The sequence below is a fragment of the Sebastes fasciatus genome, chromosome 7 (genome assembly GCF_043250625.1).
Source record: "Sebastes fasciatus isolate fSebFas1 chromosome 7, fSebFas1.pri, whole genome shotgun sequence".
Lineage (NCBI taxonomy): Eukaryota > Metazoa > Chordata > Actinopteri > Perciformes > Sebastidae > Sebastes > Sebastes fasciatus.
This window is the reverse complement of record NC_133801.1, coordinates 34,180,430-34,205,910: the sequence shown is the minus strand read 5'-3', so window position 1 is coordinate 34,205,910 and position 25,481 is coordinate 34,180,430. Positions and strand designations below refer to the sequence as shown.

The 25,481-nt window shown below is 42.4% G+C and overlaps 1 protein-coding gene across 6 annotated transcripts in view; it reads right to left on the bottom strand.

Moving 5' to 3' along the window:
• The window catches only part of nectin1b (nectin cell adhesion molecule 1b), a 230,068-nt gene that overhangs the window by 132,089 nt on the left and 72,498 nt on the right, over positions 1 to 25,481 (bottom strand). For all 6 annotated transcript variants that reach the window (XR_012594608.1, XM_074640451.1, XM_074640446.1 and 3 more), the window contains exons 3-5: positions 24,826 to 25,125; positions 24,042 to 24,159; positions 16,789 to 16,943 (exon numbers count right to left, since the gene is read on the bottom strand). Coding sequence is in view for 5 of the 6 variants with exons in the window: in XM_074640451.1 (XP_074496552.1) it covers positions 16,789 to 16,943; positions 24,042 to 24,159; positions 24,826 to 25,125 (573 nt within the window). In the remaining variant the exon portion in view is untranslated. The remainder of the gene's footprint in view (positions 1 to 16,788; positions 16,944 to 24,041; positions 24,160 to 24,825; positions 25,126 to 25,481) is intronic.

Below are 25,481 nucleotides of genomic sequence, written 5' to 3'. Positions count from 1 at the left end.
AGCTGTTGCAAGGTAAAGGCAACAACTGGCAGATAACGTGGTTACATCAGGAAACTATTATATTCAGTATGATGGTTAATATTAGGACTGTCAATGTAAAGCCATAAAAATACATTAACGCAAATTCGTTTTAAGGCCACTAATGTCTTTAACGCATTAACGCAACTACAATATCTGTCATTGTTTTGTGTTGATAATTGATTTCCAATAATAAATATATACATGCATTTGCATGAAGCAGCATATTTGTCCACTCCCATATTGATAAGAGTATTAAATACTTGACAAATCTCCCTTTAACGTACATTTTGAACACATAAAAAATGTGTCATTAATCACAATTAACTGTAGACAATCCTGCAATTAACAGCCCTAGTATGTATATATTTATTATTGGAAATCGATTACCGACAAATATTGTCCAGAAACCCTCACAGGTACTGCATTTTGCTTAAAAAATATGCTCAAATCATAACATGGCAAACTGCAGCCCAACAGGCAACAACAGCTGTCAGTGTGTCAGTGTGCTGACTTGACTATGACTTGCCCCAAACTGCATGTGATTATCATAAAGTGGGCATGTCTGCAAAGGGGAGACTCGTGGGTACCCAGAGAACCCATTTACATTCACATATCTGGAGGTCAGAGGTCAAGGGACCCCTTTGAGAATGGCCATGCCAGTTTTTCCTCGCCAAAATTTAGTGCAAGTTTGGAGCGTTATTTAACCTCCTTCATGATGAGCTAGCCTGACATGGTTGGTACCGATGGATTCATTAGGTTTTTCTATTTTCATATGATGCCAGCTTTAAAACTGAGCCCGCTACAACCTAAAAATCGCAAGTTGCGTCAAGGCGTTAAAGAAATTGGTACCAATTTGTGTTAACGTGTTATTATTAATTATCAATTATTAATTTTGACAGCCATAATTTCAACTATAAACCACCAGAAGTGTAATTCAGGGACTGTAAATGTTGTGATTCCTTGAGCACAAGTAAAAAGTCATAGATTGCTTCTGCTGTAGAGAGATGAAAACAGGAAGCGGTATCTGTTTCTCTGACAGGACCGTCCTGCGAGTCGTCGCATGTTCAACAACACGCCACGGATGATGTCACCAGCGTTTTGATGCCGGTATTTCACAACGTTATCTCCTCCGGCACATCCCGCGCCTCCTCTAATCCGTCTTACTTTTTTCATACGAGGAATTGAATTTGAATTACTAGTTTGAAGGTTGTAAATGGCGTGTGTGGCATTTACCTACATATGAGGCGAGGCTTATGCTTCAGCGATAGGGAAAATAAACTATGTTGACAAACAGAAAGAAATGGTAGATATCGGGAGGCGAGGGGTGAAGAAGAAGAAGAAGGAGAAGAAGACGAGCTTTGCCTCGGCTCCCTGGCAGCGCATTAAATTCCTGTCAGCGATGAGCTTTTATTCGTTGTGGCAGCATTACATTTCCATGACTTCACAACCACTGGCAAATTCAGACAGGGGAGTAATGAGGATCGTTGGAATCACTGAATTAATGCGTCTTCCACCCGATTGTCCCCCCGTCCTCACTCGCTCATTATGCCATTCTTTATTTGCTGCTGTCACTCCCTGGCCTCTCAAAGGCACTCACTCCATCTTCCTTTTCCTCCCCCTCCTTGTTGCCACTCCTCAAACTCTTAGAGTAGCCCTCTGTTTTCTTTTCATCCTCTGTTGTCTGCAGCTTGTTCCTCATTTAGTCACATTAAAAACGCTGCACCCCGCGCCGCTCTTTGAAAATCCTCTCTCATTCTCCCAGCCTCTGTCATAACACCTTGTCCAAGTGATTGTGCTAAGACTCGGGGAATGTTTGTACCTGTCTCTCTCCTTCTCTTTTTGTTCGTGTGCAGACATGACTGGAGCGCTACCAGAAACAGTACCTGCAGGACAGAGTTGTGATACAGTTTTTAAAGCCCCTTTCTGCTTCAGACACTCCTTCAGTATATCTTTGAACGTGTTGCCGCCGCTGGTTGTTTTGTACTGTATACAAAAACCCTGCTCCGAATCTATGTTGTTGTCTGAAGCACACAGATCTGGCGGCGGACCTGATGTGTCATTCCCACCAGTGCTTGAAGTGGAAACTAAAATAAGTGCCAGTACTCGTCCTATTCACATGTTGGCGCGTGTATTGGCCGGTATCAGCAATCTCTTGCGACTTATTCCTATTTATTCATTATTTCTTTAAGCATGTTATACTGTGTCAGTCATAACCAGCTGTGGTTTTGTTGCTAATATTATACTAGGGCTATGCATCTTCTATAGTAGGCCTATAATACTCCAATAATATTCACACTGGAACATTATTAGGTTTTAGGGCTCCTCCCCCAAGAACATTTTAAGGTTTTTAACCTAAAACGTAATTGTCATTTTGCATCACTTTGGACCATTATTATTATAGTTCAATGATTATTTTATTATTTACACATTTAAACCTGCAGTAGGCAGAATGTTTTTGGCATCATTGGGCAAATATTCCATAATAACCCTTCAGCATATTGTAATTCAAGAGTTCTGAAAGAAAACTAGACTTCTGCACCTCCTCATGGCTCTGTTTTCAGGCTTTAGAAAATCTAGCCCGTGACGGGAGACTTTGACCAATCACAGGTCATTTCAGAGAGAGAGCGTTACTATTGGCTGTGCTACGGCTGGTGGGCGGTGCTTGGTATTTCTTCAACTGATCTCAACATGGCTGTCGGGTTACAAACTTTCTCACTTTCATTCTTGCAGATGCCGTTAGGAGCACCGGAGGAACATGATGTCTTTCAGATCACCCAGAAGAGAGTACCGTCAGCTTGTAAGAAGTGCCGGTACGCGAGAAAAAGTCACCGTACGCAGAGGAGTAAAGTGCTGGTACTGCGTATCAGTGAGTACCGGCCCACTTCGAGCACCGATTCCCACAACAAGCTTTTTTTTTTTTCATTCTTGAGTGTGCTCCATTTGTTTACCATTTTTTTAGACTCACTTCTGTTTTACACAACTGACTCAGAGGGAGAACACTCATCGAGTCGTGGAATTTGTCACTAAAATGTTTGGCGGTAGTAAATCATCCACTCGATCAAGTCAAACGTGCAAAACCGTGTGATTAATGCCATACAAAAGCAGCATGGCTGCAGCGTTTAAACAGCCGCAGTATTTCATGTTATTCATTGCCTGTGTAAATCTATCATGCCTTTGGTTTGAATTATAGCCTTTCGTGGCACATCTTGGCACCTATTAATCTCAATAGTACATTTTAGTCGCTGCGACTCAAGGTTACCCCCGCTATCTGCATATTTCCAGCGTGGTGTTAATAGACACTGCCTTTTGTTTGCCTGGAACAGTATCAGGGCTGTTGTGCCGCTTTGAGGTCTTTTTTATCTATCTGTTGGCAGGTGTTGCCGGTAGCGACGGCGTGCTGGTGGAACGCCTCCTCCCTCCTCCGCGCTGTCAAACACCCCTACGTACCCCCGATCATTTGCTTTATTATTAGTGTTTCTGTAATGTGATTAGCTTGCGCCGTAGCCACTCGCATTCGCACGTGGACTCGGACAAAAGCCGCCACGCTGGAGACTTCTTTTTGCTATTTCTGTTATCTTCATGCGTGCATGAGGCCAGTGGGCTGAATGGGGGAGGTGGTGTCGTGATGTGACCTTGCGGAGGGATGAGTATAGTGTGCTGGATAACGCCGTGAGAACAGGCGCTGCTCTTTGCCAACACACACCTCTTTGAGTTGCAAAATAAAAGCAGCATGTTCCTCCTCGGCGCTGAAGTGATCTGATGGTGTTTCCGAGCTTCTTTCTCTGCTTTTAAAAGTACCACCATTATAGAGGTAGAGTCACCTGAACACGTCGATACTCCTCACTTCCATCCCGCTAGTAAAACATCTTAATAACTCTTCTTTTCGGTATACTTCCAAGGCTTCCTAGGAGGTGGATGTGCCGGCCAAAGAGACACAAAAATACCTGAATGTTTACAATTGCTTTCATGCCTATAGTTTTTATAGACTATAACACATTCTCCAATCATTAGTGTTGACATTCTTCAAATACAGGTCAAGAGGTGGTGTCACTTGATCCTTTATAGAAACGGAGGTGATGGAGAACGCCTTTGAAGGCTCGACGCATCTCCTTTCACTGCCACTGTTCTGTAGTTTTAATGGTGTTTCTCACCTCTCTAAGTGGTAAATATCGAGTCATGGCAGCCTCAGAAATGCGAGGCAAAGGGCTGCCTAATTAAGATTGAATAAGAGGATTGATGAGAGTGAAGACATGTCTTAGCAGAGTAATGGTAGAGGAGAGAGGATTACAGGAGGAACGTTTCCCCTTTTTCTCTCCAGCTCCTTCAATCCGCTGGATTTCCACCCCTCTTCGGACTTGGTGGGGAGGATGTGTTCTCGAAGGCAGGGGTGACCTGGCTCCGCTCTCTCATTCATGTGTGTAATGAAGGCCTGTGTCTGAATAATCCCATTAGGTGGTCAGATTAAAACCTGAGCTGATATTTGAGACTGTGCCCGGCGCCGCTTTAGAAATTGGAGAGCTTTGCCGCCGGGCCCTGGGAGAGGAAGAGCAGCTGAGGAGAGGCGACTGTGTTTGGGAGGTCGCTCCTTTTTGGGCTGATAGAGTGCCATTGTAGTTAAAGGAGAGGAAGGGAAAGGCCTCAGCAGCTTCTTTACTTCGCCCATCCTTTTCTATGCAGAGATTCCACTGAAAAAAGGCAGTTCTAATCGAGTGTAATGGTTTTGATTCACCAGTTTAGAGTGATCATTTAAAAATCATTCTCTGCTTATGTGGGGAATTTAGTCTGTTTTGTTTTGCGTGATGAGGTCGTCAGATCGGCTGCTTTTTGCAGCGCCGTTCTGATTTGACTCTATTTGACTTCCTGCAAGGCAGCAAAGAGAATTTTAATATCTCCAAGGAACTCAACATTGCTTCACATAAACCTTCATTTTGGCTCAATTATGATTAGTTTCCAATTTCAGAAAGACAATTTCCCCATCAATATTAACCATAATTGTATATATTGAATATAATAGTTTCCTGCTCAGGCTGATACTGATGCAGCCACCTTATGTTGCCTTTACATTGAACCAGCTGACACATCATAATTTGTGCATATATAAGCTGTGTTAAATCTATTACATTTAAGGTATGATATGATGACATTTGTTGATGTAAATTTTAGGACAGTCAAAGTTACCGAGATAATAACCAGTTAACGCTAATTTGTTTTAACGCCACTAATTTATTTAAATGTAACTTGTGATTCTCAGGTTTTAGCGGGCTCAGTTTTAAAGCTAGAGAAAGAAGATACTGGCATATGAAACTAGAAAACCCAAGGAATCCATTGATATTAGTACCTTTGAAAATATTTGTCATCGTTTTGTTTTGTTAATTGATTTCCAATAATAAATATATACATATATTTGTATGAAGTAAGTATATTTGTCCAGAGAGTATTAAATACTTGACAAATCTCCCTTTAAGGTACATTTTGAATAGATAAAACATGTGCAATTAATCGCGATTAACTATGGACAATCATGCGATTAATCACGATTAAATAATTCCTCATATGAAACTAGAAAACCTAAAGAATTCATTGGTACCAACCATGTCATACTAGCTTGTTGTGAAGGAGGCTAAATAACGCTCCAAACTAGGCGAGGAAAAACTGGCATGTCCATTTTCAAAGGGGTCCCTTGACCTCTGACCTCCAGATATGTGAATGAAAATGGGTTCTATGGGTACCCACGAGTCTCCCCTTTACAGACATGCCCACTTTATGATAATCACATGCAGTTTGGGGTAAGTCATAGTCAAGTCAGCACACTGACACACTGACAGCTGTTGTTGCCTGTTGGGCTGCAGTTTGCCATGTTATGATTTGAGCATATTATTTTATGCTAAATGCAGTACCTGTGAGGGTTTCTGGACAATATTAATCATTGTTTTGTGTTGTTAATTGATTTCCAATAATAAATATATACATACATTTGCATAAAGCAAGCATAATTGCCCGCTCCCATGTTGATAAGAGTATTAAATACTTGACAAATCTCCCTTTAAGGTACATTTTGAACGGATAAAAAATGCGCGATTAATCGTGATGAAATAATTTAATCAATCGACAGCCATAGTTGAAATAAACAATAAAGTCACGACGACAAGAAGCGTGACTAAGATGACAAATTAGAGCAGAAATCCCACAGCCATGTCGTTATTGAAAGTGCTGGAAAATACTTGTGTTCCTTCAGAAAGCGTGCTGTTGTTGATATAATATGGTCATTTTGTGCTACGGGAGGTTGTAATAATCATTCTCAATATGCTTTTAATGAGCAATGCATATTTACACCGGCATCTAAACACCAATGACGCTGAAAACTCTTTTCAGAATCATGTTTGCTCATGGGGGGGGGGGGGGGAAGGGCGATGTTTGTTCAACGCAACATGCTACCCTCAGCTTCACCCTCAGCTTCTCCTCTTTGGTCGGTCTTTTCCCTTGTTGTTGTTGTTTCTCGTCTCCTTGTTGTTATTTTGGAGCTGTGTGTGTAACGAGTGAATCACCACGCGGCAGCTCTGGAGCCAGCGGTCAGACCCTGGGACAGCGTCTGACCTACTTCATCAGGCTCTCAGGGAAGCATGACAGATCCAACACCACACGGGTGGACAGTAGGAGGAGGAGGAGGAGGAGGAGGAGGAGGAGGAGGAGGAGGAGGAGGAGGAGGAGACGGAGGAGCAGAGCTGGGCCGACGGGGCTCGGCCAATCCCCCTGCTCCATCTGTCTGCCACATCCCTCTCCTCTGCATATCCTCCGGAGAGCAGAAAAAGCCATGCAGAAACAAATGTTAAGATAAATCACTGCGATCTCAGCTGCTCGCCTCTCACATGCTCTCCCCTGGTGACATTTCCATTTCACTCCCACAGCCGGGTTATATCTTAAAAAAAAAGACCCCTTTACTTTACACTGTGAGCATCCCCCTCCTCCATTTTATGCGAAAATGAGCTGCAGCCACAATGTCTTCCTCCTCAGTGCTCTCCCTGGCACGGCACAACTCAGCGGAGGCTTTATGGGGCGGCCTATGGTGTGCGAGCAAGGGAGCGGCTCATGCTAATGTCTCATTTGGATAATGAGGTGTATTCTTGGCAGGATCTGAGCAGCGAGCGGCCCGTCCTGTAGTGAGAATGCAGGGGCTATAGACAGTCACCAAATCCTTCTGGGTCTGGGGAAGTTCTAGGGTTGATGAGAAGCTATAGCAGGGAGAGCAGGAAGTGAATATGCTCCTCCACCTGCTTACCGGCGTGTGTCTACTTGAAGTGAGGGTTCAATGATGTACATGATATACACGTGTGGCCTTTGAATCGATGAATAATGCAGGCGGCGATGTGAGAAGGCGACACCGCAACGTGCCACGGCGCGCAGATTGAGACAGAGTCCACCATGACAGGCGAAGACAAACAAATTTCACATTGCTGGGGGAGCCTCGGCAAAGCCGACATCATAATGTCTCTTGTCTCTGTCAGAGGAGAGAAAAGAGACAAATGGCTGCATGGAGCGGCTCTGCTGTTAGATGTCAGTAATATATGGTGCAATGCTTGTTTTATTCAAGGATGTTCTCTCGCCCCGTAGTTTTATCACGCGGAGCGATCGCGTTTAGAAAAAGCGGCAGACCTCGCAGTGACGGAGAGAGCAACATGTCTGTTTCTGAGCTGATAAAAAAAGATCCCCGCTATCGATACCTAGTGTTCTTTACAGTTTCTTTTTAAAGCCGCTACGAACAGTTTGGAAGTGTTTTGGGGGTTTGGCAGCCGCTGTGGTTGAAGTATTTGCCATGAGAACCACCATGAACTTCTTGTCACAAAGTTTCCCCTTCAAGTCCCGTGAAATGACATCATCTCATTGTTAATGTGACGTATTTCTTGTTGAAACAAGACGGTGAGGAATCAGTTATTGAGCGAGAGGAAGTTTGATTTGATAGGATGGGCAAAAAGGCACGTGTGTTTATTTTTATGTTTTCCAGATTTCATGTGATCAACCTGGAAGCCAGTTGTTTTTAATGTTTTTTAACTAGGGCTGTCAATCAATTCAAACATATAATTGTGATTAATTACATGATTGTAGTTAATCGTAATTAATCTGACATTTTCTATCCGTTCAAAATGTACCTTAAAGGGAGATTTGTCAAGTATTTAATACTCTTATCAACATGGGAGCGGACAATTATGCTTGCTTTATGCAAATGTATGTACATATTTATTATTGGAAATCAAGTAACAACACAAAACAATGACAGATATTGTCCAGAAACCCTCCCAGGTAATGCATTTAGCATAAAATAATATGCTCACATCATAACATGGCAAACTGCAGCCCAACAGGCAACAACAGCTGTCAGTGTGTCAGTGTGCTGACTTGACTATGACTTACCCCAAACTGCATGTGATTATCATAAAGTGGGCATGTCTGTAAAGGGGAGACTCGTGGGTACCCATAGAACCCATTTACATTCACATATCTGGAGGTCAGAGGTCAAGGGTCCCCTTTGAAAATGGCCATACAACGCGTTTTAGCGTTAACTTTGACAGCCCTAGTTTTGACATCATATGTCTGTTTTCCCATGGTTTAATGAACATTTAGAAACAATACCATACTGTAATTTAATTTATTTTGACTGCAAAACTTACTCTGTATTTTCAGTTTCTTATATGTAATTTAAATTATTCACTGTAATTTGACAGTATCCATCTGGATACTTTGCTGCCAAACTTTTTACCGTTTTTTTCAACAGTGCAGCTGTGCATTTTTTTTGGAAAAGAGAGGGAACCAGAGAATGATTTATAATAAAAAATATCTTGTAAAATGTAGACTAATGAGGCCAATACCTGTCTAATAAACAATACACGTCTAATAAATGTCTAATTGTGGCAACTGAAATGTAATAACTATATTATGACAACAGTATAATGTGTGTTATGCACCCAGTTCAAGTTGCGATACATTTTTTTTCCTGATAATTATAACATCTAAAGTCATCTATATCCTGCTCGCTAATTTAAATTTATGCTGAGAAAGCTGCTTTTACCGCTGCCAACAACTGGCTGCTGCTTTCCTGCCAACCTGGTGGCAAGCTTTTTGGAATCATTATATAGACAGAGCTAATGTTCTCGGCAATGGCCTCGTTTGCACACATTGGTTATGTGGAGCCAAAAAGAAAATATCAAGTGAGATTGGTAAATAAAAAAAGTCCACGTAGGTATTTTTTTTAAGAATGTCAACCCCCTTTCACTACCACTGTGTCTCACTGTCGTTGCTCGTCATCGTAAGGTAGGACTTGGGAGGATATGGAAAGAAGTGACAAGCAGTGAACACCAGGAGCTGACACAGGCTGTTACATAGTCATGTAAACAGCATCCTACCCTCTCTCCCTCCTCTGCCTCCGCACCGCTCCCACTTTCTTTCTTCCCGGGAGCCCATTTCTGGAATCCACTTTACCTTCCCGACTAAATTCCCCCCCAAAAAAATCCGACCCACTGAAGCATCTCCTTCGGTCACATGGATACAATTATTTATTTATCTTTCCATTGGACTGTCTATGGTTTATTCATCTCATTTTCACCCAAGATATTTTCCCCCCACTACCCCCCCCCCCTCTCTCTCTCAACTTCATTTTCTCACACAGGAGCGAACTATTGCTTGTTCAGGCGAGCGTGAACAGATGTCGGCACCGGTTGCCCGTGCTTATACAGAAGGATCCATCCTCATGCTTTCTTGCTAAATTGATGAGAACGCTCTCACTCCATCCAGTTTAACCCGAGCGGTAAAGCCCTGTGGCGGTGCTACTGCGCCTCCGCTCTCTAAAGAAACTCGGTGCCACCGCGGCTCCGACGAAAGGGGGGTGGATGAAAGTCCGTAAGTGGAATCACCGAAGAGGTTCACATACTGGCCGACCCCGAGCTGATCTGATATCATCCTTCACAGCTGATCCAGCTAATGTGCCAGGAATTATGCATTGTCTCTGACTCGGTCTGGCCCGGCGTCTCACATAGATTAGCGACGTTGTGTTGGGGAGAGTCAAGGTTAAAAAATATCGAATCAAGTTTAAAAGATTATTGTCAACAAATTCACTCTGTAGTGAAAGTGGAAAAGGTTCCCACATAACTGCGTGCACTGCCGAAAAAAACACACACGCATCTCCTTTCTCAGGGGTGATAATGACATAATTGTAAGGCCATCCTGACAAAATGGCCATTCATCACGTCTTATTATGCGCTGCGAAGAAATTCAAAATGGCAGCATCGATTAGTTTGGAGTGCGATGGTGGAAAAGCTGATTATCTTAATGAAAGGCTGATTTTTGCTCTCTTAAGTTGGGGAGGATCTTTGAGGTTTTTAACCACATCATTCTGCAGCTTTCTCCGCTGCGATATTTCACAGGAGTCACCGTTTGACTGGCGTTTTTGTGACGGTTAAAAACATGCTGAGAATGAATCGTAAAAAAATTAGAACTTTGATTGTGAGGATGTTTAATTGTCTCTATTTTTTATAGATGCCCGTTAGTAATTCGCTGATTAATCAGATCTGACGACTTGTCAACTTTTTTGTCAGGAGATTTCTGAACTGAATGTGAATGAGAGAGGTGTTTTTGCTAAGAAGAGGCCCACTACATGAAGCTCTCGCCATAGATCCCCTCCCTTTCCTCTCTTCTTTTTCCTTCAGACTTCCTCTTTCACCTCTTTTTTTTTCTTTTCTAAGAGCGAGGATTGATTAAAACAGGAGAGTGCTTCATTAGATTCTGACAAGCGACACCATATCTGCGGAACACATGTCCTACGGCCCATGTGACTTACCGTAGTCGATGCCATCTCCGCGGCGAACGCCGTCCCCAGACTAATTGAAACAAGGTGCTCCGTGGCCCCTCGCTATCTGCCGAGGTGACAGCTACGCAGCTCCCACAAATCCGTCCACGAAAACTGAGGAGCTTGATTAAAATGCGCCTTCCTTAAGTGCTCCATCAGTTGTTGTTAGTGTGTGTGTGTGAGGAAATAGCTTTTCTGTGATGCAAACACGTTGTCACGGATATTTTATCTTCCTGACACTGGGAGCGCGGTCGTCTCCCTGGCAGGTGTATATTGCTGCGTCAATCTCAAAATCAACTTCAAAATGGAAACAAAACGCGCTACTGCCAAACCCATGCATAATGCAGATAGTAGTCCTGATAGTGAGAGAACTTTGTTCAATGGAGGCATGAAGTATTTGATGGATTGTGTCGTATTTGTCAAAGCTTGAATACAGTTTACTGCAGGCTAAGAAAGGTCAGAGTTATTGACTAGAAACACCGGAGTGCCTCTTAATCCAAAAGCATTCAAATGTGGAAAAGAATCATTTCATGTTTAGCACCAGTCTAGAAACTGTCAGCTCCGGTCGCTCTGTAAGCATGTTGAACATGTTGACAACCGTGGTGGTAAGAGTAACCGACTGCACTTACACTATGCTTCGTAATTATGATGCGACGGCGGCTGATATTAGTGACGCAGGTCTGCGGAGGTCAAACTGCAATGTTCCAAAGATGGACTACAAAAGGCGCACGTTCACCCCGATGCGTTCTTAAATAGGTCTTTCACGGTGCCTTCAAATGAAACTCGTGAGCTCGTGTTTACGACATGGGAAGTCGTGTACACAATATGCTTGGCGTTCAAGTGTTCAAGAGGTTAAGTCGTGAGAACACCGCTGCTAAGCAACGGCAATATTAACGTCACTGTCGGTGTCTAGAAGCCACAGAGGCTAACAATTTAGCAAGCTAGCAAGCGGGTAACATAACGCAGTAAATGCAAAGACATAATGACAGAGGAGAAAGATGAGGCCGTTGGGAGTATCAAGATTTTCCTCAGACATATAAAATTATGAAGAAAAACAATATATGACTAAAATTACAATATATCAACTTATAATGCACCAAAAAAATTACCTTCCAAGGCCTCCGCCATTTCTCATAACGTCAACAAACACGTAACAACTCGTGAACTCTGAGCTTTCAGAAACTTTCCACTAACGAGGTCGTGAATACGACATGAGGGGGGGGGCGTTCATCTGGACTCTTCTCGTGAACACGGTGAACACGACCCCTTTAAAAAGGCACAATCAGTGACAGACTGCTTCATACCACAGCTCCTTCTGCTGCTGGCACACTTTGCATCAACATATAATAAAGGATTATCTGACCTAGCGTTGACAGCCGGTGAGAAATACCACTTCATTACCAAGGATGGAATTGAAATAAAAAAAAAGGCATATATGATAAATATTGAGTTAATTATTTTAGTTCTAGAGAAGGGGTAAGACCACATGATAAGTGTAGGCTGTACTTCTGCCTGCTCCTTTTCAAACATGTAATATTTATTTATGTTGATTATTTGTTTATTGACAGTTTGCTATATGTTTACTGTTTATTTTATTTTGTTCGAAATAGGGCTGTCAATTGATTAAATTATTTAATCACGATCAATCGCACACTTTTCATCTGTTCAAAATGTACCTTGAAGGGAGATTTATCAAGTATTTAATACTTTTATTAACATGGGAGTGGGCAAATATGCTGCTTTATTCAAATGTATATACAGTATGTATGTATGTAATATGCTCAAATCATAACATGGCAAACTCAACAACAGCTGTCAGTGTGTCAGTGTGCTGACTTGACTATGACTTGCCCCAAACTGCATGTGATTATCATAAAGTGGGCGGGTAAATATCTTGAGGTCAGAGGTCAAGGTACCCCTTTGATAATGACCATGTTTTTCCTCGCCAAAATTTAGCGCACTTAGCTTCCTTCACGACAAGCTAATATGACATGGTTGGTACCAATGGATTTCTTAAGTTTTTCTAGTTTCATATGATGCCAGTATCTTCACTCTAGCTTTAAAACCGAGCCCATTACAACCTCCAAAAGATCGATTGCGTTTATATATGTAAAAGAAATTAGTGCCGTTAAAACTATTTTGCGTTAATTATTATCGCGTTAACTTTGACAGTAAATAAATAATTAAAAATAAAGTTAAACGAAATGCTTGTCACTTTCCATTCATATTTATCATCATGAATCTCAATTAGTATATGACTGTATGACAATAAATGCAAGATAAGCATATTGTTTGTTTTCATTCGGCCACAAGGAATTGTTGGATGTTATTCTCTCCTTTCCTTTGGTAAAGGATGGTCCAGTGTATCCTATGCTAAAGGAGATATAAAAGGAAGCACTGAAGCACCTTTCCTTAGCATTTAGAGAATTCGACCAGCTCATCATGGTTGCTACCAGATTCTTCCGGGTCATTTCACTCCGTTAGGAACCTTCCTAAGCAAAAAAAGATTTTTCGACCGCAGCCTTGGTCTCCTTCCCTTTCTGCAGAGAACACTTAGCTAGTATTACCGAGGCCCGGGTGCTGCAGCCTTGAACAGCAGCCAGCAGTGTGGGCTCTCTCACCTGCCACGTCTCAGCCAGGCCTGTCTGAGGCTGTTGGGGGAGGCACAGAGATGCTCTTTGAAGTTAATGAAGCATCAGCATAGTTCTTTACCTCCACCAGCGGGTCATTATGCACAGCCAATGTCAAGGCCGCTTCAAAGAATTAGCAGGAAACGCCATCGCCCACCCTCGAGTTCACCTCCAACATGTCTCTTATTCATGTTTTTCTATATAACTGACGCACCACAAGCTGATGTACATTCACAGAAATTGTCCTCTATAAACAGAAACATCTCTTCTGCACCATTATGCTCGAAGCTTAATGATGTTCGGGGTGGTGGTGCGGGGGATTATGCTGACGAGCCTGCTTAAGACAGGAGTAGGCTAGCATTTCACGACATCAGCAAAGAGCACAACCGTGATCCTGCTGTAACGTATCCATGTTGGACCTGCATGAGACACGAGGGCAGGACAGCTCTGCCTCTGTATGTACAGTACATGCTGCTGCTGCTGCTGCTGCTGCTGCTGCAAACCTAAAGCACCAAAACCACACTAACGTTTGACAGTCAACTATGGCTGTTTGTGAGCTTCTGCAATTGGACTGGGTGCCATGTTGGAGCCGAGGCTCTGAACTGCATTTTCTCCCTTTAAACTTGGTTACTATGGGAACTGGCAACATGCTTTTAAGGCTTATATAGGACCCTTTGGGGGATGTATCCTAAAAAGAAATTCTGGATTTATTTTGCCATCTAACAACAATACAGAACATAGGGCTGCACAATTATAGCCAAAATGCTAATCACAATTAATTTGATCAATATTGATTTATTGCCACAATTTTTTATAGATTAGGGACAAAACATTTTCTTTGCAATTTCACATTTAAATAAACAGAGCGCTGCTTTTCACTTCCATATTACTTTGGTATTGTCATCTATAGTTCTTACTACAATTCAAATGATTAGGAAATCAATAATTATATATTGTATATTGCTGTGAAAACATTTCCCTAAAACAAGATTACATTTCAACGCATCATGCTAGCGTTATCATTTACCATCGCCCATTTGTACTGAGTAGAACTTGAACGCACCATTATGTAACTCAATGGAACCTCTGTGATTACTCTGAGCAGCATCATGGGAATGAATTACAATAGAACAAGTGTCGGATTAAGTTAGTTGTTCCAAATGTTTTTAAGGTTGTTCCTCCACAGCTTATTTTGGACTTGCAGTTGTGACAAATTAAAGCTTTATGTCTTCTTCACACACACACTGAAGAACTTCCACAGTGACAACATGTTGTGTGTGGGTGTGATGTTACTGACTGTGCTGCTGTGCGCTAACGTAAAAAAAAAAAGTTTTCTATGAGCAAAGCAAGCATTTTAAATGTCAATATCGCAGTTGATCATGTTCATTTAATTGTGAAATAAAATCATGATTGCAATTAATATTCGATTAATTGTGCAGCCCTAACAGAACACCACCTGCAGCTAGCATGCAGCCAGCTTATTACTCCCCCGAGGATGCAAACAGACCACCAAGCGCCTCGTGACATTCAATATTCAGGGACATGTGTCGGCATGACGGTACTTTAAACTAGGATGGAGTTCTTTCAGCTAAAAGAAAAGTGACAATCAAGTTGTCAAGTAGTGAGTGTGAACACTTTTCTTTAATGCGTAATTCTAGGTCTCTGAATGACATGTAATAACTAAGTGTATTAATTACTGTAAACACACTGAGTGATAGGAAGTAATGACTACCTCCCGCTGAGAGCCAAGAGTGTTTTCACAGCTCCAAATTCAATCATTACATTCCCTTTAACCTGCTGCTAAACAACCTGCAAACCTTTTAAATACATAAAAAAAGAAGAAAAAAATAGAAAAAAAGGCTCGGATTCAAATCCAAATTGAAAGTGAATGTGCTCAGATTATGTACCCATGCGTTGTTCACCACACTCACTCGATAAAAATTATACGGACAAATGATGAGAATAAACACAATGACTACAGGGACAATAGCAATGTGGTTTGTTAATTTAAGCAATCAATGAAAAAGCAGAAATAGAAAATGACTTTGGTGCCTTTGTTTTTCCTTTCCAAAGGGATACAGTGCTTTATGCCAAACAGTACAATCTCTCTGGAACACAATTACTCAATACAGGCTGGTGCAGGCACGGTGATTTCCTGACGGTAGATTACTTCCTCACTTTCCTGCTTGATAAGTTCATGCTCTTTTTTAGATTTCTATTATCGCATCGCTAACCCGCCTACTTTGGACGGGCAACTTCTCACAATGCAGGTATCATGACATCATATCCTACACAGCTGCTTTTGTCCTTACCCCTTAGCAGTGAAAGAGAGGAAGTAGAGGGAAAAAAAACAAACGGTATGCGATGATACTGTAAGGTACAGCTGTCCACTTCACACCAAGCATGGCGTTCCCAGAGACGCAACATGAGTCAACATGCAAAAGCAATGCGAGTTAGAACACCCCCGCTTCCCAGAAACCAAGCAGCACAAAGAGTAAAAGAGGGGGGGGGGGGAAGTCTTTCCAGTCCAACCAGACCAAAACTGTGACAGTCTCCCAATACCACACACGCAGCTGGGACCAATAGAAGAAGATTGCCACATTAGTAGTACTCATAGTCAGATCTGGTATACATCGTAGCGAGGGCTTTTGAGTGCAAAATATCGTCTCCTATGGATAGGAACCACAGTGCGTGTGTGCCGACGATTATGCGGAAGGCAAGGGAGCTGAATCAGTTTTGTTCAGCATTTTGCTTCCCCCCGGAAGACAGAAGAGACAAAAGAATGAACCCGAGAGCTCGACTACAAAAGAGGCACGGGCTGTTGTGAGAAATGTGAGCGTGATGCGAGCAAACTATGATCAATACAGTACCCTCACCTCAACCCCCCCCCCACACCCCCCGTATTCCTTGATGTTATTTTAGGCGCCGATAATAGACCTGCTTTATATCGCTCCCACACATGCGCCTGGGTGCGTAACAGGGCAGGGAGGGATAGGGGGGTCGGCTGTTGTGTTCTCACAGTGTGTGTGGAGCTCTGATACACAAACTTTTTTTTTTCTCTCATCTAACCTGCCAGCAGGGAGCCGCACAGCCAAGGCAGGGGGAGAACAGTACTGAGAAACACACGGGCAATGTGCTACAATCAGCTGGTCTATATGTGTGTGTATTGGTATTCATGTTTATGTGCGTTCTGGGGGACTATGGTTTTTTAGCGGAGTTGAGGGGTCCTGTATTGATGCAAGCCATGCCAGAGATACCAAAGAGATAGAGAACGGAAGCGACCGCCTTTTTTTTCAAACCTACCTGTGATGTTGACGTCCACGATGCCAGTGCGAGTCCCGATGCTGTTGGTCGCGTCACACACATACGTGCCGGTCAGTTCGTAGGTCACCGGTCCCTTGAAGAACAGAGTGTTGTTCTTGATCTCCACCTTATCAGTTGCCAGGGAGCCGTTCAAGCTGTGGTGATAGAGAGAGAGAGAGAGGCAATAAAAAGGCAGAATTACACCAGACCACTGTAGGAAAAAAAAAAAAAAAAACTCTCCCAGGAGCAGCAAAGCAATTCAAGGCGCATGAAAAATACAGTCTCTAGTGCCAAACAAACCTGAATGTGTGTGTGCGAGGGTGAGATAAATACCAGAAATATTTGACAGGGCTATATTTCAGCCATCATCCATCAAGTCCAAACAAAATTATGAGGACAGGGAATCCCAGCAGGTCCAAACAGGTAAGACATAGCGGATGCCTGAGGACACAGGCTGTTTTCTTTTGGCATGTGGAATACAAAACAGACAGCGGTAGGAGGAGGGGCGGGGGCGGTGGAAAGGGGGCTTCTTCCCTCAACTACGGCACGGCTAACATGGCTGGACTCAAAGCTCAGGGGAGCTGTCAAGAGAGGCAGCTGATCAAGCGATAAATGCAGAATCTACCAACTGCTGGGCTGTCAATGAGAACTGGAGCCCGTTTCTCCTGCCTGAGGTGTTTGTCTTCATGGTCCGCTGTATCTCTCTACCGCGTTCAGACATGCTCGTGTCCTTTGATCAGGTCAGCACACTTTGAGGTCACAGATCGTGAGCACGCAGAGCATCCATTCTATTATCTGGACAACCTTTTATAGAGCCTGGAGGCTGGAAAAAAGGTATCAAATATCGTGACAATTAGCCGTTTCCTGTTGACTTCCCCTCGATCAGCTTCATCAGCTGCTCTGAATGGATCTAGAGTAAGTGGAGCTACAAACTGTGATAATATTAAATAGCACGCTGGTGTGGCTTGAGCGTGTTGAGCTGCTGGGTGTGGGTGACATTGGTTTCTTTAAACAATACGGATGCTGCAAAGACCTCCCTCTTTCACTCCTGACCTTGCTCTCTGTCACTCTGAAATCTGCTGGTGTGCGAGAACATTAAAAACAATGTAATGCTCCATTTGTTACAGCCAGAGAAAAACAAAATGACATTACAGCAGGGTTCAATGCTATTGTATGGGTCAGAAATTGCCACCCATGTCCAGCGGGCTGCAGTACTTATGAGGTTTTTACACATGGAGGAAATAAAGCGTACTTTGGGTGGCTCTAGAGGTACTTTTTAGAAGGCATTGCAGCCATTTGCTACATATATGAAAACCCTAAAACTATGTACTCTGCCGTAACTGATTCTCTAAAAATGGATGACGTGGACACTTCTGTATTTTTATTTCACAATAAATGGATTGCAATGTTATATTGTTGATGATAAAAGAAAATAAAATTAAAAAAAAAGAAATCTGCTTGCCCAGAGTAAATTTTGACTTACCCTTATACAAATGGTTTTATTAACGGTTATCAAATAACAACAAAGACCAAAGTTAATAGAGCAGTAGAGTGCTCCAGGGATGAAGTATTTTTGTAGGCCAACCAAGAAGTTGGAATCGCAAGGGTTTCCTTGACAAAAAGCCAATGGGATTTTTCCATTGGGATTATTGAAGAAAATAAGATCTGTGGCAAACAAACGTTTGTGATACTTACATGTTTAGTTCAGCAAGATAATCTTCACAAATGAACACCACTTTTATGATTTTTGAAGCATGAATGCAACCGCAAGAAGTAAAAAGCTAACTTTAGCGCAAGTATACACAACGAGGCTGTAAAGTCGGACGAATCGGCGTGATGACGTTTAGTAGTCTCATTTAGCCACTTGTTAGCAACGGCTATTTTTTAAGACACGCAAAAGCTTCGATATTCACGAGTGGGGTATTTACTGACATATTTTATATCGTAGAACAAAATGTTAAAATCTCTTCAGCTTGTGTTAACCACAGACCTTATTTCAGGCATCTAACTAAAAACTCATCGACTTCCAGATGAGGGAAGCGGAAGTGCTAAAAGGCTAACTCATGCCAGGGTTTTAGTACTCATTCCTGTAGCACTCTATTGGGCAATTCTTATTGTTGAGCCCTGTACAGAAAGGCATCATTAGGTCTCACACTAACAATGGCCACACATCAAGCACTTGAGCTGCACTAAACAGGCTTTCAACAAGGCTCTCCAGTGTCAGAGGGGGAAGATACTGTCACAAGCTATTTGTTAATTAATCCATCATAAAATGTCAAATGGAAACATTTGATCCATGTGTGGTTAAATTCATATTATGGGGGAACGTTTTCAGTGTAAAAAGCATAGAGTTTTTTTTTTTTTCATATCAATAAAGTGTCCATAGTTCAGAACAAAAGTAATAGAAAGAGCTACGGTCGAGCTGGTTTTCATCTGCCGCCTTGGCAATGCTTTTGCAATGGAGCTGCAAACAACCCTCAATACAGTATGTCACGATTCAATAATCAGTTACCTTGTGAGCCTCTATCAAATGCTGAGTTCTGCAAAGCCCAATTGATTTGCTGCAGAAATGAAAGGCTGGCGAACTGTGATTCACCACAGATCCTGAGCATTTGTATGAAACATCTGAATGTGTGTGTGGAGCCTGAGGGGCAGCGAAAATGAAAGGCTAACAAACAGCTTGAGAGGGATGCAGATTCTTTGATGACTGGCCGGCCCTGCTCGTGTGCATGCATGTGTGTGACGTGTGTGTGTACGGACGAGGGGCTGGGCGGGGGGACTCAAAGACTCTATATCCATCAACCAGCCATCCCCATTATAAAGTGCACGATGGCGTGGAGGCGGCTTTAAACTTGAATGCATAAAAAACAGACGGTACATGCTTAAAGGCCTGAATGCAAAAATTTTATTGTAAGGGCTGTCAATCTATTAAGATATTGAATCGCCATAAAATGCATGATTGTCCATAGTTAATCGCGATTAATCACAAATTAATTGCACATTTTTATCTGATCAAAATGTACCTTAAAGGGAGATTTGTCAAGTATTTAATAATCTTATCAACATGGGAGTGGGCAAATATGCTGCTTTATGCAAAAGTATGTACAGTATATATGTATTATTGGAAATCAATTAACAACCAAAACAATGAAAATATTGTCCAGAAACCCTCACAGGTACTGCATTTAGCATAAATAATATGCTCCAATCATAACATGGCAAACTGCAGCCCAACAGGCAACAACAGCTGTCAGTGTGTCAGTGTGCTGACTTGACTATGACTTGCCCCAAACTGCATGTGATTATCATAAAGTGGGCATGTCTGTAAAGGGGAGACTCGTGGGTACCCATAGAACCCATTTACATTCACATATCTGGAGGTCAGAGGTCAAGGGACCCCTTTGAGAATGGCCATGCCAGTTTTTCCGCGCTAAAATTTAGCGCAAGTTTTGAGCATTATTTAGCCTGACAAGCTAGTATGACATGGTTGGTACCGATGGGTTCCTGAGCCCGCTACAACCTCTGAAAAATTGATTGCGTAAATGTGTTAAAGAAATTAGTGGCATTAGAATCGCATTAACATTGACCGCCCTAGTTATTGTTATTCATAATCGGGTCTAATAAGACAATTTACATTGGCGACAGGCAACTGATTAAAAGAGATTCAAATAATCATTAAAAGGAGAAACTGACACTGATTTCTGGACTTCAAAATAAGTAGCATTAAAGGACAGTCTTTAATCACACATCCATCTGTTGAAAGTGTTTTCATGTTTAGTGTGAGGCTTCATTGTCTTTGAGGAGCCGCAGACAACATATGCAATATTTACTAACTGCTTATGTTAAATAAAAGGGGCCATAAAACTGACTTAAATCTAATTTAAAAGGTGCATTAGGCTATCTGTTGGTGAATTGAACCAACAGATCCCTTACGGTGGCCTTTAATCGACATGAATAATAGAATCATATTTTCACAGTAGAGATAAGTGTTTGAGGTGATCACACTGCAAAATGCAGCAATAACCATACTACTGCTTTCTTATTTAAAGAATCGTGAAGGGAGAGGATGTTGGAAAATTGCTTTTCAGGGAAAGAGAGAAAAAAAAAAAAAGCTAAGTCTGAAATCTTAGCACACAAGTAATTGAGTTATTTGTGATCATAAACAACTCTTCTTCCCCCACATAGTATCTTTGTTGTGCCCACTGAAGACTACACTTAAAACAGACTCAGCAAATGAGCACGGCGAGTGAAGAATGCCCTACAAACAAACATCTCAAAAACAAACAATAAAGTTCAAATAGGGAGTGTCCTCTTTTTAGTCGAGTCTGTTAATTCAGCGCAGCTCCCCATTAACCCATTTATTTGTGAAATAGCTCCGGCATTGTGCTCCAAGAAAAATAGTTTTCAAGGATTGTAGTAGTGTACGCCAAGGCTTTGTGCACACTCCACACAATGCAGGGAAACGGAGGAAAAGTGTGAAAAGTGTGAATGCAGATAGCTGCTCCAATAAACCAAATTAATTCGAAAAAAAACCAATACAAACGTATGATCTCATTGAATAAGATAATCAATAGATTGTCTATAGAAACAATGTATCAGAGATATTAAAGGGGCTCTATGTAAGAAACAGAAATGTAACCTGTGCCCGTTGAGTCAACAACAAGCCAGCGTCCTGTTGCTCTCGCTTGTGCTCGCACTACTTAGACGCGAGCAAGCATTGATCACACGGCAGTAATGTGAGCTTATCTGTCCAATAGGAATTTTGACAGCTCAGGGTCTGTTTTTGATACCCAAAACCGAACGAAGGTCCATCCATGAAGCGAAGGCGCGGCCGATGTTGATCCTAGTTTCCCCCCCCCGACGTCGGTCATATTCCTGTTTTGCAAGACGGGCTTCACTAGATACAGTATAACCTTTTTGTGCTTCCGTGGAGTTTGTGTTGGAGTCTGAGTTGTGGTGGGGGGCTGGTCGTTTGTTGGCGTTAATGGACTCCAGTTCTAATCAAATGTTATCTACGGCTAATGCCGAGACTACACGATATCAGCCCGACTATAGTCCGACACGGCCGTCGTAGGGGATCGGGAACGATAAATGAGTGTCATGTGCGAAAATTTATCCTCTTATCTCGTTGAGCGTGTCATAGTACACGACAACCGACGCCACGTCTGGGACGCCCCAAAACACCCCGAGGAAAAGTCTAGCCTGTCAGAATTTTTCGTCTTGACACGCCTAGTGTGACATCTCCAACGAAGTGTTCCTTTGCATTGACCAATCAGGTACTCTCTTCAGCACGCATTCGCAGTCAGGTCACTTGGTAATAAACAAACATGGAGAAAAGGAGGAGGGATGCAGAGTTTGCTGCTGTCAGGTGGGACAACCAAACTGACGAACAATTCATTGAGTTGTGGCAACTGTACCCCCCTACTGCCTATTTGACGTTTCGTCAAGGGATTACCATGACAGAGTCAAAAAAGACAAATGTTGGCGAGAAATAGCGGAAGCACTTCATCAACCGCCTCCCCAATGCCGTCTGAACTCACGCACGATCGTGGAATACGACGTGCCACGATTGGTTGTGGTCATACGTGTAGTCTTGGAGGGAACCCAGAAAGTCGCGGAAGGTCTCATTTTTTAGGTTAGGTTACAACCTGTTCACACACAATAAAAAACAATCAAAAGAAGGTTTATACGAGTAAAATCTTACATACAGCCCCTTTAATATTTATTGGATTTAGGTACACTTCTCCTGTGTGTGTTTGTGTTTAACTGTGATGCAATCCTGCCGGCCTGTTCCGGATCCTTCCGTCACAGCCTTGTGCTGACCTCCACAGTGGAGCCCAGGGGAACCTTCACAACAGATTTGGCATCTCATTTTCAGTGCAGCAATGGCCGTCCCCTCCTATCTGTCAGCACAGTGCCCTCGTCTTTCTAGATCACATCTCTTCACCCTCCTCCTCCTCTTCTCTCCCTATCTCCCTAAATCTCACTTTGCCTCTGATAAAAAAAACTAAAAAAAGAAAAGAAAACACAAGCAGGTCAAATCTTCTCTATCTTGTCGTCTTCCTTTGCCTCTGTTTGTGTATATCAGTGTTTCTGCCCTGCGAGCTGAATCTATGCATAAAAAAAGGAAAAAACTCCCCGTGCCTCATTAAAATCCAACAGTGGCCCGTAGAGTAGATACAATGAGGGCACAATGGTCTATTAATCCACATCCACTCAAGTCCGGTGACATATTTCTCAACCCAGCCTTCACCGAGCAATTACACGACAAATTGCCACATTTATCTCTCAATTTTACCGTATAATGCTTTCATTTAAAAACAGCGATACGCTCACAAAAAAGTTGATTTATATTCAAAACAGCTGCACCAACTTTGTTTTTTTCAATTTTATTTTGCATCCGACATCAGTTTGATCAGTGCAAATTACAGCAAACAATTCTGCATTCTAGTCCTTCCGTGTCTCTGCGCTTATATGTTTAAACTACATCATTTCCGCAAGACCAACTTCCACGCAATTACTCAAAGCAGATCAAACCCGAGGTTATTTGGCGATTCCCCGAGGCCTTGAAAACATGTTTGTATCTCTTCTTGCTCATGTATTTGCAGTGTTAGTCTCCGAGGCAGAAAAACACTGATGTCAGCCCCGCGGTATGCCGGCCTAATCCACAGCTCCTACTCCGGCTTTCAGTTTCAGCCCTCTCCTCTGTGCGTCGGGAGACAAACCGCTGCCTCCTGTGCCCTCCAGAGAACACAACAGCACTAACAATGACGCTTTCTTACCCCCCCTCTACCTGCATGCCGGTCCTCAGACTTCAAAGCGAAACCCCAAAAGCAAAGCAAAGCGTGTTCTGTTTGCATTTATCTCCCAGTATCTGTGACCATCAGGCAGATAGGGGTGTGTGTTGCAGCAGTAATAGGACCATTGTGCTCTGCCTCGGGTCCAAGTCTTATCTTCATTACACGTTTTATAAACAAACAAATAAACGGAGACACATTTCTGGAGAGGATGAAGGGAGCTGGTGTGTTTTTATCTTTGAAGATTACTTCCGTGTATATATATATATGCCTTGAAACAAATGCTGGAAAAGAGCAGTTTCTATTCTATAAAATTGCTTTTCTGTGCTTTAGTAAGCCATCCACAAAAACACTTTTTTTATCAGTCAGAAACCTAACGTGAGAGAAACAACACGTAGCAATGCTGTCTTGTCTACTGAGCCTTAAGGGGTTTTGTTAGGGTTTAGTCAGACTCACAGTTTCCACTGGTAGATCGTGACAGGGGGGTTAGCATCAGCCCTGCAGGTCAGCTGGACATTCTGACGGTTCATGTACCAGTTTCCATCAAAGCCCTCGATCTTCACCTGAGGTTCGTCTGCAAGGGAGGCACAACGAAGTCAGTTCATTCCTTCACAACGTAATCCAAAAACACTGTTGTATCACTGTACCGTATACCTCTGTTGAAGCAGCTTAACTATTGCTAAAAACGTTTGAACAATTTTCCCACACTTTTAACACTTTATTACTTTTTTGACATTACTGTATTATACGTTAAATACTGTTAATAAGTATAGTATGCCATAAAATGTCCTAAAAAAGTCATTGTATAGCATGCAATAAAAAAAGTCCTAAAGAAAAGTCACAGTATATGCAATAAAAACGTCCTAATAAAATCATAGTATAGCATGCCATACAAAGTCCTAATAAAGTAATATTATAGTATATCATCATTTATTTTTTTAATAGTATTTTCTCAGTGAGAGTCTGGTGCATACTCAGCAGCTCATTTGCTTTTTCTCTTAACTTTGTACAAGCAGAGAGGTTTCTGAGCTGTGTTTGCAAAAGGACCTTGTTTACTGTAAAGTATGGTGATCAGTTTACTCTAGCAGGGAACAAAAACATCAAGCATGAGAACATGAAATCCTGGTGAAAATAAGTTCAACACAACCTGCTCATTTAAAAGGAAAAATATTTTTTTAGTTTGTTTGTTAAAATCTGTAAAAAAAAAAAAAACAGTAGCTTTAATAGAGCAGATTCTTACATTGCACGTTGAGCACCACGCTGTCTGTGATCCTTTCCTTCTGGTACGTCACGATGCACGTGAGCTTCTGCTTGTGGGTCTCGCGGCTCGGCACCACCACGTAGTTGCTCCGTACCGTCACCGTCCCGTTTTGGTTGCGAGTCTCCTGGAAAGTGGCCTCGCCTCCCTTCAACCTGGTGTCCCACTTGATCACGCTTGGGGGCTTCCCATTGGCTGACACGCAAGTGGCGACGGTCATCTTGCGTTTCGTGGCCCTGACCACGATCGTGGGCGTTGTCAAGGTCATGCGTGTAGGCCGAGCTGTGGAGGAGAGACGATGAAGCAATGAAATTACTTAAAGCTCATTAAACAGAGATTTTCCATATAACTACGGTGTCTAATTTTGTCTACCTCACCTACAATCAGCTAGTCAAAGTAACTCCAGGGATGAGAGATGAAAACAGTGTTGTAGCTCCAATCTTTCCTTCCTTAAAGCCAAAGCAGTTGTCAAAGCTCTCACAGATGTAGAATCCTCTTGCCTACCCAAATGCACAGTCATCCAATTTGAATACTTTGCGAGTTGCCAATTAGCAATCTACTCTCAGTACATCAAAAGACAGGCTTGAGCTTGAGCGAATGCGCGACTGAAAGAGATACGCCGTGAAGAGGCCTCTTTG